The 13346-nt window shown below is 43.3% G+C and overlaps 1 protein-coding gene across 2 annotated transcripts in view; it reads left to right on the top strand.

The window, feature by feature from the left end:
- The window catches only part of LRRC8A (leucine rich repeat containing 8 VRAC subunit A), a 37688-nt gene extending 28426 nt beyond the window's left edge, over positions 1-9262 (top strand). For both annotated transcript variants that reach the window (XM_027869476.1, XM_027869477.1), the window contains exon 4: positions 7005-9262. In XM_027869476.1, coding sequence (XP_027725277.1) covers positions 7005-7280 — 276 coding nt within the window. In that variant the 3' untranslated portion in view covers positions 7281-9262. The remainder of the gene's footprint in view (positions 1-7004) is intronic.
- The last annotated feature ends 4084 nt before the right edge of the window (positions 9263-13346 follow it).

Here is a 13346-nt window from a genome sequence, read left to right as displayed (position 1 = left end):
CTTTTCAACAAGCCCATGAACTTTCATAGGGAAAAAAATTACATCTTTATTTTCACCTCCCTCTGAAATTGAGCATTTCCTTTAGTAAAAGGGTTCTTCTGAGAAAGGCTCCATAGGCTTCACCAGATTGCCAAGGGTCCATGACACAGAATAAGGCTAAGAACCATCCCAACCCACTCATCTGTTAGGAGGAAAAGGACTCATTGAGGAAGGATATTAACTGCTAAAAGGAAACCAGTCTTCAGACTGTAATCAGCCAGTGTTTTCAATTAGAGATATTAAGATGGATTTTTAAAGACCCTTTCTACTCCCACCTTAGCAGTGTATAATGCTGTGAGAATTAAAAAGGTGTCCAGGTACTTAGCTTAGTAAGGACTTGGACCTTTCTGTCTCTCATTTACCTTCCTTGGAGTAAAAGTATGCAACTCATAGCACATTCTGAGCCTTCTCATAAGGATTATTCAGGGTCAGCCTCTTTGGCTTGGTGGTCTTACCCTTAGAGAGTTTGTGACAGTTTGGGGTCTGTGCTTAGGACACCCCCTGAATTAGGAAGAATTTGTAATTTTATTACAAATAACACTCCTGGGTGTGCCTGGGCTAAGGACATCTTGCTTAGATGGGGTGGGACCTACAGAAAGATCTTCTGGTGGTTTTGTGGTTTGAGTTTCTTAAACAACATCACAATTGTTCTGTGTACCTCCTACTCCCTAGGAGAATCATACATATTGAAGTTTGCCTTCTCGTGGAGTATTTGTAGAGCATTTTGATTGGGTTAAATGTATGGATTATAAAGGGTTTATAACCCTCTTTGGACCTTTCTGGTGCTGAAAGAACAAGAAACAGAGGACTGGCCCATGTTCTATGCCAGGTAACTTGCTGGCATCCAGTATTTAGTTCTTATAGAATTAGAGCTACATGGAACCTAAAGAGATTACATATTGTAGGTCTGGCCTATAGGACCATGCCTAAATTGGTCAAGAACCAAGTACATTCTCTAAGATCTCTTAGGCTAGAGATTGCCAACCTTCCTCTTCCTGAATTTAATCACTTAACAGGAAGTTTTCCCCTTCTATCTTAACCTTCTTCCATTTAAGTCTTTCAGTGGTGTTTCATCATAAAGATGAAAGTAACCTTGGATTCTTAAAGGCCAAGACAGTGAAAAAATGAGGTCTGGTTCTCCTGCCAAGCTGGAAAGACTTTGAATCTGGGTTTAGTGACAAGCTGTGTGTGTCTATTGTCCTAGGACCAGGCTAGCTAAGTTTGGAGAAGCCCATCATGGGTTGGATGTGTACAGGGATGAATTTTTCATCCCTGCAAGTTCTCCTAGACTAACAAAAGTCACAGGTCCTTTCAGTAGGAGACTTCAACAGCAGTGAAGTGTAGAAGCATCTCACTGAGTCCCTCTTTCCTGCTGCATCCTAAACCTGCTTCCTTTCCTTGGAGACAGAGAGCAGAGGCTCAGTGCCCTCTTGAGAATAATTCCATAAGTATTTGGGACAATAATACCGTCTTCCCTTCAGGCTAGTTATTACATTCTTTAACCTTTCCTCAGTGGAATGATTTAGAATCTTGGGTTGGAGGTAGCATGAGTTAAGGAGGTAAGGAAGGTGGGGAGAGCAGAGAATTATAACGTTAGAGCTGGAAGGGATTTTGAGGTCACCTGGTCCAATTCCCTCATTTCACATATGTGGAGCATTGAGAAACAGGTAAATAAAGGGACTTGTTTAAATCATACAGTGAAGTGGTAGCAGAGCCAGGTCTGAGACTCAGCATGATGCCATGGAAAAAGGGGCAGCACCTGAAGTCAGAGAACCTGAGTTCAAATCCTGTACTTAGCATCTCTATGATTTTGGGCAAGTCACTTTCTTTGAACTCTGTTCTCCTCACCTGTAAAAAGAGAGAGTTTTGACTAGATGTCTTCTCAGGGCACTTTTAGCTCTAAATCTACAGTCCTGTCATCTATTACACTGGGTTACCTCTCAAGGGAATTCAGTCCAGTTTCCAGACCCCTTGTTTCCCTGTCCTCGCCTCCATTATATAGGAGCAGTGGGCAGACACAGCCTTAAGCCTGTGAGAAGGACTTTGTGATGGAAAGGGTAGTATCTTTGGTGTAGGGGCTGTGTTCAGGCTCCCAAGAGCTCTCTTATCCATCCCAGAGGTGCTGTGCTGCCTGCCAGCTCTCTTCCTGCGGAATTGGTTCTCCAGCTTGTCCTTCTTTTGTTTGGGCTTTTGGCAGTCTTAGGATCATTCAGGAGAAAAAAGGTCTCCCACAGATGACTAAGGGAGGAGGATGTTGAATTTGGCATATGTGTTTCCAGAGACCGTCTTGGAAATTTGAAAGCCCTAGTTAACAGTCTGCTTAATCATTTCTTATGTTTCTGCCCAGCCTGTTCTGAGTACTAGAGACATTTACATGAAAATGGGCTGTTTTGTTGTTGTTAACCTGATCTCCTGCCTTCCTAGTTCTTTAGTACCCAGAATTCTAGCTTGAAGCAGATCAGCAGAATATGCTCAGATACTCAACTATGTGTGTCACACACAATTCCTTGCTCCTTCCCTTTTAGAGTTCTTTCTTCCATCTGGATAAAGCTGTTGCCTCTTAGGGGTAGGGTCTTTCCTGAGCATCTGAGGGACATATCCCCAATATGATATCATCTCACACCTCATCACCTCACACCTGCACTAGTGATAGTCTTTTGGGACCACATATCCCTAGTGTGAGAATGAGACTTGGTTGAGTTAAACCAGGTCAACCCAACAACCATTTCTTTCTTTCTTTCTTTCTTTTTTTGTCTAGGCAGTGGGGTTAAGTGACTTGCCCAGGGTCACACAACTAGTAAGTGTTATGTGTCTGAGGCCAGATTTGAACTCAGGTCTTCCTGACTCCAGGGCTGGTGCTCTATCCACTGGGCCACCTAGCTGTCCCCCCCAACAAACATTTCTTAAGGCACTTTGCTAAACATTGTTGGGACAGAGATGAAAAACAACAGTCCTTGCTTTTGTACCAATTGGCTCTATTCCTGCACTCTCTCTCTTCCTTTCGCATGTATAGCTCAAGCACCACCTTCTACATAGGTGGTGCTTCCTAATTCCCCCAACTGCCAGTGACTACCCTCCCTAACCACCTTGCATGTATTCTTTATATGTTCTGTATATATTTAACTATGTATGTCTTGTCTTTCCCAATAGAACATCAGCTTCTTGAGAGTAGAAATTGTTTCATTGTTTTATCTGTATGCCAAGTCCTAGCATAATATTTCATACACGGTAAATGCTCAACAAATATTTGTTGGTTGATTGGTTGATATTTGGTGGTAAATAGCATGCAAAGATAAAGTAGGAAGTGATGAGGACAAAGAAGAGATCTAGATAAGAGTGCCAAAGGAAGGTTTGAGAAAAGTGGGAGTACTAACAGTTGAGGCTAGGTAAGGTGGCATCTGAGCCAAGCAATAAAAGATGATATGAAGGAAAAGTGTGCATTCTAGGCATGGGAGACTACTTGCTTCAGGGTCTGGAGGCAGTTTTGAAATAGATAGTAGTCCTACTTGATTGAACATCAAGCATATGAAAGGGAGTAATGTGAAATAAGGCTTAAAAAGGAAGCCATCACCTGCTTGGATTAGATGGGATTAAATTAGATTTATTGAAGTTTTTAGTCTCTTTATTTTGATCTAATTGTCTTTCCCAGATTTGAACCAAGAGGAAGAAATGGTTGAATAAATATCATTGACTTGGGAGGTACCTGACTAGTCCGCCATTGGCAGTAGATATCATTGACATAGACATAGATAACATAGACATCATTGTGGGAACCACTTGCCAGAATAGAATTTAGATTTGTTTCTAAGTGATTTCACTGACTTTGCTTTTTCTCAAGTCCCAGGGAGGTTGAGTTTGGTGTCTGGAATCTGTCTTCTCCCTGAGAGTACTTAGTAAACTTCCTGATGAATATGGCCCATGGTTCAGGTGCTGATCTTGGTGACTGTGACCTTCTAGCTGAGAGGATTAGAGAATGTAAGATGTAGAAGGACCCTTGGAAATGATGCAGTCCAACCCTCTCATACTTACAGAAGAGGAATGGAGCCCAGCGAAGATGGAGTGATTCATCCAAGGTCACACGACAGTCAAGTCATGTTGGATGGGCTCAGTTTATTTTGTAAAGTTGGAGGTGAAGACTGTTGAGAGAGAGGGGAGGCTGGGAGTTGAATTGGGGGTCTTGAAGATCACAGATTGTAAGATAGAAGAAACTTTGAAGAACATCTACCCCAACCCTTTAATTTTAGAGATTAGGAAACTGAGGTCCAGATAGTGTCATAAATGTTAGAGCTGGGATTTGAATCCAGGTCCTCTGACGCCAAATCCAGGATGTTTTCTCTTGTACCACACATTAGGAATACCAGCTGTGAGGAAAGTGAAAGAAAGTCAGAGGTGAATAAAAGGATATTAGTCAATAAACATTTATTAAGTGCTTACTATATACTAGGCTCTGTGCTAAATGCTAGGGATACAAATTCGAAAATAGACACTTCTTGCCCTCGAGGAGCTTACAATCTATGGGGGGAAGACCACACACAAGAGGAAGTGAAGGTAGGAGAGCTCAGTTGCCTGCATTGGATCCCCCCTCAGTTAGGGAAAACTCTTTAAGCACTTCAGGAGTCTGGCTCCAGATTCTGTAGAAACAGCTGTGTGCGACTAAATGGGCTGGCAAACACAGCATGCCTGCTTTCCCACTTTAATAGCCTTTCCTCAAACAGCCTTGGTCCTTATTTCTGCTCTAGGTTTCTCCTCGCAGACCCACAGCAGGACTTTGTTTCTTTTCAGACACCCATTCAGGCAGGTCTCTGTCTCTCTCTCCCTCCCTCCCTTCCTCTCTCTCCCCCTCCCTTTATTCCTCTTTTTCCTCCCTTTCTCCCTGTCTCTCCTCCCTCCCCAAATCTGGACCTGTTTTTCCATTGAAGTACCAGATGAAGGAAGAGCCTATCTGGTGGGAGAAGATAGCAGGCAGAGGGGCCATACAATGATTGAAAAAACTTCCTGGGATGGCAGGAGGGTTCTGAGAAGGAACCTAAGGTCAATTCCAACTATGGTATATATTCATCTACCTGCCTGCTTTGAATGTCATGGGAAATACTGCCCTTTACCTACTTGGAGAATCCCTGTGGTCTAGATAGGTCGCATCTTGTCATCAGAGGCAGCCCTGTAGCTATGGGACTTTGCTAGGAAAAGGGTGGAAACTTGATCTGAACTAGAACCCCCCCACCCCTGGCCACACAAACCCCTTTAGCCACCACCACCATAACACTGTATCCTTTGGAGGTGAGTTCAAAGGCTTTGATACATTCCAGACCTCTAGAGATTTAATATTTCGCATCCAGCTTTTTGCTGGTAAGGCTGTCCTTCTGTTTGTCTGTCTTCCTCCCTCCAGGGAGAGATTGGTTTTCCTGACCTTGAAACTGTAAGATTTTGTGTCTTGGGAAATCATGAGCCTATATTGTAGTAGCCACGTTTGTACTCTTAACAGGCTATTGTAATTCAAAACTTTGTCATGATATCCTTTTAAATTGTGTCAGTATCTGGTTGGGGTGAAGCTACAGCATCTGCTCTGAGTGAGGGGCTCCAGTATCTCTAGTCACTGGCAGAAGGACCTGAATAGGAAACCAGGGCAGGTGTTTTCATTTTTCAAAAAAGCCTCTTTAGTCTGGAGAGACAAAGGCTGAGTGAATGTGATCAGTCTTTAAAGGGGATGGGAAAGAGGGGTGGGGACATGGAATAAGGGAAGCATGGCCTTAGAATAATGAGAGGGAGCTTGGAGATCTTCTAGTCCATCCCCCTCATCTTGCAGATGAGAAAACTGAGGCCTGTGGAGAGAAAGTAATTTACCCAAAGTCATCTGATTTGTTGGAAACAAAGCCAAAATTGAAGCTCAAGTCTTCTGATTCCCAGGCTAATAGTCTTTTTCTTTATCAAATCTTGGAAAGTTAGAACTAAGGCTCCTTTCCCCCTCCTCTGAAGTTTAAAAGAGGTAGTTTTAGAACCAAGCCCTATTTGACACCACAAAGTATTGAATCCAGAATTCATTCATTACTGTCCCCCACAAAAAAGTACAGACTAGAAATATAAATAGGCATATGAAAGGTTTAGAGAAATCCCTGGCGATAGATGCCGGATGTGGCTATTAAAGGAAGCTGGGGCTTTTGCTGACCTTCATGGAGAACTGCTAGGACTCCTTGTTCTCTGAACAGAGTGAGGGAGCATCATCCCTGAGAGGCCCGCTGAGGTGAGGGGCAAAAGGCCCCCCCAAGAAGGATTGCCCCACCGAACTGTGGCCCTGAGAATGAACTGATGCTGACCTGATGTTCTTATTAGCCTAGGTAGTCTTATCTTGGGGAGAAAGGGAAACTAAGTTCTTCCCTTATTTTACCTTGTCTCCCCAAGAACATTGTGGGGTGACAGGAGTGCCCTTGTGCATTCCAGAACAGCCTGCTCAGGAACAGCAGGAAAGGTTACCACTCCCTTTGGGAGAAAGGAGCTGGCAGCCTCCCATCCTGCTCTTTGTATTCCAAAGCAGAAGGGGTGAATTGGGGGTCAAACCTGATAAAGGCAGCAGCATGGGTCACTTTTGTTGGAGAGCAGGAATGTATCCTTACCTATCTTGGTAAATCCTTGGACTAGACTGCCATCGGCCAGAAGGGCTTCAGTCATCCTAGAAAAACAATCAGAAGACTCATTATATAATTGATCAGTAGACACACAAGACAATTAGCAAATATAATTTGCTATAATAATCAAACATTATAACCATTCTTCTTGACAGCACTTGCAGGGGGGAAGTGGCACAGAGTAAGGTCTGGAAGAAATTAAAGAGGAAAATGTGACCCAAAGATCATGGGCAGATGGGGGATGCCGGGTGGGCTCTAGGCCTGGGGAGTCTAGAAGGTCCAGAGTTTCTGAAGGTTTATGGAGGCCTGGAACTGAAATTTCTTTTCTCCTGCCTTCTTTTCCAGATTGAGGGACTTCCACCTGAACTCTTCCAGTGCCGGAAGCTTCGGACCTTGCATCTGGGTAATAACGTGTTACAGTCACTGCCATCCCGGGTGGGTGAGCTGACCAACCTGACCCAGATTGAGCTTCGGGGCAATCGGTTGGAATGCCTGCCTGTGGAGCTTGGGGAGTGCCCCCTGCTGAAGCGGAGTGGCTTGGTGGTGGAGGAGGATCTGTTTAACACCCTGCCTCTGGAGGTGAAGGAGCGGCTGTGGAGGGCGGACAAGGAGCAGGCCTGAACCCCGGCTGGGGAGTCCGGGGGATGATTCCCAATGCTGTTGGCGTGGGCAGTGCTGAGCCCATTCCATTCCAGGCCCGCTTCCAAACTCACCTCCCCCCACCGCCATCCTCTCCCATCAGACTAGCCACGAAATCCTTGAGTGTTGAGGCCGGAGATGAGCCAAGCCAACCCAGCAGAGTGGAGGGCAGACTGATCTTGCTGCACCAGTCGAGGGGAGCAAGGCTCCAGGATCACAGAGCTGAAGAGGAAACAGGAGCCAGTGGAAACTGCCGTCAGATTGGGCACAGGCAGTGAGAAGAGGCTAGTCCTGCTCTGCCTGGGGCAGACCAGAGGACCATGCAGCATTTGGACAGTCAGGGTCGGAGGATCAGGACGGCCTCGTCTGGTGATGTTTCTCTCCAAGCAGCTGAGTTAGGGCCAGGGGGTCTCTGCTCACATTAGGGGAGTTGATGACTATTATCTAGTTATTGGTATTTATTTTTTCCCTCCTCCTCTGGCCTGCCCCCTTTCTTCCCAAATAACTTATACATTCCCTTGAAAGCTCAGCGCAGATAATAGGGTGTTTGGGGTAGTGTTTTTTTATTTTGTTTTTTAATGATATTAGAAGTGCATTTTTTTCCCCCAACCCCATTTTCTAGCCAAAAGATCTAGCTGTGACCCTGCTCTTGGATGGTTTCCCTGCTCAGTCCTCCATGCTGCTAAAGGTCTGACCCAGGGGTCAGGAGTGAAAAGAGGGGGTCATGAGGACTGAGCTGGTTTCCCAAAACATTGCTATGGTGCCTGCAACAAGTTGAGTGGGATAAGAAGAAAAGTCTGAAACTTGTCCACTGAGACATGTCTGAGTTTTTGTGGAGGTTTTAGATCCTTTTTTCTTTTTTTAAGGATTCTTTTTTAAAAGCAAAATGTTTTTTAAATTTTGGTTTGGGTATTAAAAATAAATAAAACTTTAAAAAAAAGACACTAAGGGCCAGTAGATAGGAACGTCTCAGGATAGGGCGGTGGTTTCCCTTGTGCAAAGCAACAGGACAACATTTAATTGTGTTTCCTTTTCCCTCGAGGTTTGGGAGGTGTTGCCAGCATCTTCCGTGAACTTGGACCAAAAGGTCTGTTTTTTCCTCTCTGATCTTGGGGTGGACTTTTTTTTCCCTTTTCTGGTATTCTGGCAGCAGCCGTTGGTCTGTTTCTGCTGTTCCCACCCAAACGGAATTTTGCTGGGCAGCAGAAATCAGACTTGGGAGCAACATGGAGATGGAGCAGTCATGTTGGCAAATCCCTGAATGAACCTGGTGCTCTGTCATCTCCTTTTCCTCTGTCCCCAACCACACACTTCACTCCATACAGTGTTAAGGAGCAGTATCATTAGCAGTAGATAAACTCTACCTGGAGGCAGTTTGTTTACCTGCTTCGTGCCTGGAAGACAGGACTCTGGGCTTGCCTAACACCACTGGCCTCATTTTGCTTCCACTCCTGAACCCTCCCTCGGCTCCATGTTGTGGCTTTCGTGTGATAGCTGCCATTAGCTTCAGCCTCAAATGCAAGGGGCCATGTGGGAAGGCTCCTCTTCCTTTACCACGGTCTACAGTAATCACCATTATGCCCCTTTAATGGGGACGTAGCATGGGAGCGGGGAGAGGCTTTGAAAGTGTACCTTTCCAAGGTCTCTCCCCACACTTCTCATTCCTGTCAAAGAGGAGAGGGATGGGGCTTTTATTTTAATGCCAATTTGTTTCCTTGGGCATGTTGCCAAACCAGCCCAGGGTGGAGTGAAGCCGGGGTGCCACCTGACCCTGCCTTAGATCACTTGGGACACTAGGGCACGTTTTAGCGTCTCTTGTCTTAATGATTTTTTTCTGCATTGGTTGTAATCTTACGAGATAATGCACACTAGAGACTCTGACAACCATGAAGCAATCCGTTACAGTTGGGTCTGGACTCGCTGACTCAGTTCACATATCCAATAAAGCTATGACATCAAAATTCCCCTTGCTGTTTTCATGTCTTTGGGTGAGGGTGGGGAGTCTCCTCTGGCCTTGGCTGTAAATCTACCCTTCTACAAGAGAAGCCATAGATGCTTTCCTGCTGGTGCTGACCCTTTGTGCCTCAGTCCAGACCTGAAAAAGCTGGGGGAGGAGAGAGAGATGCATGACTGTGGTTCTGATGGAAATGAGGTGATGATCTCTGTATGGTCTGAGTGTTGCCTTCAGGCTTGGGATTTCAGTCTGTTTCCCAGCCCTTTTTATCTTTATTTTTATTTTTTATGGCTCATTTTTTAACCATTTTTAAAATTAATGCCATTTGTTTTAGGTTATTTTTACATCAGAGTCATTTCCTTACATGAACTGTCTTAAAACAAAGAAAAACAAAAACTGACAGAAATATTTCTTTACATGCACATCCCACAGATTTTTCAGCCATTCATTAGTCAGTGAGCAAGCACCCATTTTGTTTCTAGCTTTGTAACCACAAAGAGTGCTACTAAGAATATTTTATTATACAGTAAGTAGAACTTTTATTTGCTACTATTGCTTTTAAATGGAAAAGGCCATCGTCCCTACAACTTCTATATACCCTCACTATCAACTCCTTTTTACTATATTCCATTGACCTTGTTGGGGTTTTATGCCCTGTGTAGAGGGATCTCTGGGTCCAATGATATGAATAATGTATTGCTTTGATGGCATAATTCCAAATAATCTTCCAAAAGGACTGAATCAATTTATGCCTCCACAGTCTTCCAGACCTGTATCATTTCTGCCTTTTGTCATTTTTGTCATTTTGACGGATGTGAGTTGAAACCTCAAAGTTGTTTTAATTTGCATTTCTCTTGTTATCAGTGATTTGGAGCTTTTTTTTTTTAATATGGTTGTTAGTAACTTTCTACTTTTGGTTTGTTTTTTTTTTTAAAGCAAACTTTATTTTAGGTTATCATTGAGATACACTGAATTTTTTTTCTGTTTGTAGGAAATTGTATTTGATGTCATGTACATAAGATCTGCACAGCTGTATGGGTGAATAGAGTGCTGGGACTGGAGTCAGGAAGACTCATCTTCCTGAGCTCAAATCCAGCCTCAGACACTTGCTAGCTGGGCGACCCTAAGCAAGTCACTTGATCCTGTTTGCTTTAGTTTCCTCATCTGTAAACTGAGCTGGAGAAGGAAATGGCAAACCATTCCAGCATCTCCACCAAGAAAACCCCAAATGGGGGCATGAAGAGTCAGACACAACTGAAAACAACTGAACAAAACAACAACAACAAGATGAAGTCTCAGTCAATGTTATATCAATGTTATATGACATCAAGTATGTGTTGAACTTCTGGAAAAATTGAGTTGATTAGTGGTTCCAGGGTAGGTGCAGTCTTGGAGCGAACCTCTATTTCCAAATCTCATCACCTGAAGCTTTGTTGCATGGGCTGCCATGATTCTCCAAGAAACAAAAGACCTGTCTTTTTAACATACATATTCTTCCTGGGATGCTGCGTGTCCATGAGTCACGGGGATGTGACTGTCTCCCAAGAACCTAATGCTGAGGATCCCCTCAGGGTCCATGGAGAGGTGCATGGTGGGTGTGAGCAGGCTGGAACATATTACAAACAGAATTACATGAGAGAAGTAGTGTATAGGGTGTCATCAGAGAAACACACAATCAGAAAAACAACCAACTCAGTCAAGGAGCAAGAGGAGGGGATAACTTATGGACAACCCACATACTGTATAATTTTAAGTGATTTAGATGAGTGGTTCTTAAATTATTCTGTGTCCTGTACCTCCTTGGCAGTCTAGTGAAGCCTATGGACCCCTTCTCAGAATGATATTTTTAAATTCATAAAATAAAACACATAGGATTGTAAAGGGAGCCAATTATGTTGAACTACAATTGTCAAAATATTTGTTTTTTAAAAAATAAGTTCATGGGCCCGAGCTTTAGAATCCCTGATCTTGAGGTAGGCCATCAGCACGTTAGGCGATGATTGCCTCAGTTTCCCATGTGAGCGGATATGGATAAGAATTTCACAAGATGTGTAAGCATGGATGGATTGGGATCTGGGTAGAGTGGGGTACAGTAGAATGAGCACCGAATTTAGAATTAGAGGACCTGAGTTCAAATCCCAGGTCTGCTACTTGCTACCTGTATGACCCTGTGCAAGCTACTTAAATGTTTTGTGCCTTATTTTCCTCATCTATAAATGAAGTGGGGGAGGGATAATAGTGGGGGGAGGGAACCAGATTATCTTGAAGTTCCCTTGCGGCTAAACTATTCATATCCTTTAATCCCTTACCTAATGGGAAATGACTTTTGGTCTTATAAATCTGGGCCAATTCACTGCATATTTTAGATCTCAGACTTTTATAGGAGATATTTAACACTAAGATTTTTTTTTAAACAATTGAGAGCTTCTTAGCTGCATTGATTTTGTTCATGCAAAAGCTTTTAAGTTGTATGTAATTTAAATTGTCTATCTTTATGATCTCCTCTATCCCACGCTTGGTAAAGAATTCTAATCATAGTTCTGAAAAGTACTTTCCATTCCCTTATGATAGGACCTTTTATATTTACATCATGTATCTATTTGAAGCTCATTGTGGGATGTACTTTGAGGCCCTGGTCTAAACTTAATTTCAGCCAAATTGCTTTTCAATTTTTCTAGTAGTTCTTGTTGAGTAAGGGAGTTCTTTCCCCCAATCATTGGCATTCTTGGAGTTCTCAAACACCAGGTTCCTGTGTCCAGTTGTATCTGGGTCTTATCTTTTCCAGTGATGTAAAATTTTCTATTTTTTTAAATCAACCAAACAGACAAGCATTTATTAAGCATCTACTATGTGCTAGGCACTTTTCTCAGTATTGGACACATAAAGACAAAAAATTAAATAGTCTCTGCCTTCAAACAGTTTATTTACATCTTATGGGGGAAGAGGACATATAAATATATGCAAAGTAATTTGTTTGGTGGGAAGGCACTAGCTGTTTAAGGGATCAAGAAAGACTTTGTATGTTAGAGGTGTTGTTTGAGCTGATCTTTGAAGAAAATAGGATTCTAAGAGGTAGGAGGAATACGTTCTAGGGATGGGGGGGGTGGGGTGCCAGCCTGTCCAAAGGCAAGGAGGTCTGCCTTTTCTGTCTAATGCTATTTATGAGAAACAGTCAATCTAGCTGGACCAGAGAGTTCAGGAAGAGAGTCACTTGTGATAATATTAGAAAGATAGGTTGGAGGCAGGTTATGAAGGGGTTTAGCAAGGAGTTGCTATTAGTTATATTTAATCCCAGAGCTAAAAGAAAACCACTGGAACCTTTTGAACTAGGGGGTGACATGGCTAGTTCTGTGCTTTAGGGATATCACTTCAGCAGCTATGTGGTAGACGATTTGGAGAGGGGGTAGAGGTGAGGCAGGGAGCCCAAATAGGAGGCTACTGCATGGTCCTTGCAAAAGATAATGAGGCCCCAAAGTAAAGTAGTTGCCATGGGACAGAAGAGAAGGACATGGATACAAAAGATTGAATCAACCAGGTTTGGTGACTGATTAGATATGTGGGGTAAGAAAGCATGAAGAATCTAAAATGTGGACACTGAGGCCCTTTCAGAGCTTCTTTCCTTAGTTGCATTGGTTTTGTTCATGCAAAAGCTTCTAAATTTTATGTAATTTAGATTGTCTAAGCAGAAGTATGGTGGCAAACTCAATAGAAATAGAGAAATTAGGAAAGAATTTGGGGTCTGAGGTGAGAAAGATAGTTTTGTTTTGGATATGTTGATTTTTTGAGATTCCCACAAGTCATTGCAGAGGCAGCTAGGTGGTGCAAGGGATAGAGTGCTGGTTCTGGAGTCAGAAAGTCCAGAGTTCCATTCCTGCCTCAGGTGCTAGCTGTGTGACTCTGGGCAAATCACTTAACCTCTGTCCATCTCAGTTCCTTCATATGCAAAATGGGGGTTATAATAGCACCTCCTTTACCGGGTTATGATGAGGTTGAAAGAGATAATATTTGCCAAGTGCTTAGCCAGAGGTGGGGAACCTGTAGCCTCAAGGCCACTTGTGGCTCTCTAGGTCCTCAAATGTGGCCATTTGACTGAA

The sequence above is a fragment of the Vombatus ursinus genome, unplaced genomic scaffold (genome assembly GCF_900497805.2).
Source record: "Vombatus ursinus unplaced genomic scaffold, bare-nosed wombat genome assembly UNPS02014793.1, whole genome shotgun sequence".
Classification (NCBI taxonomy): Eukaryota; Metazoa; Chordata; class Mammalia; order Diprotodontia; family Vombatidae; genus Vombatus; species Vombatus ursinus.
Note: the sequence above shows the minus strand (reverse complement) of the source record. Positions and strands in the feature narration are given on the sequence as shown.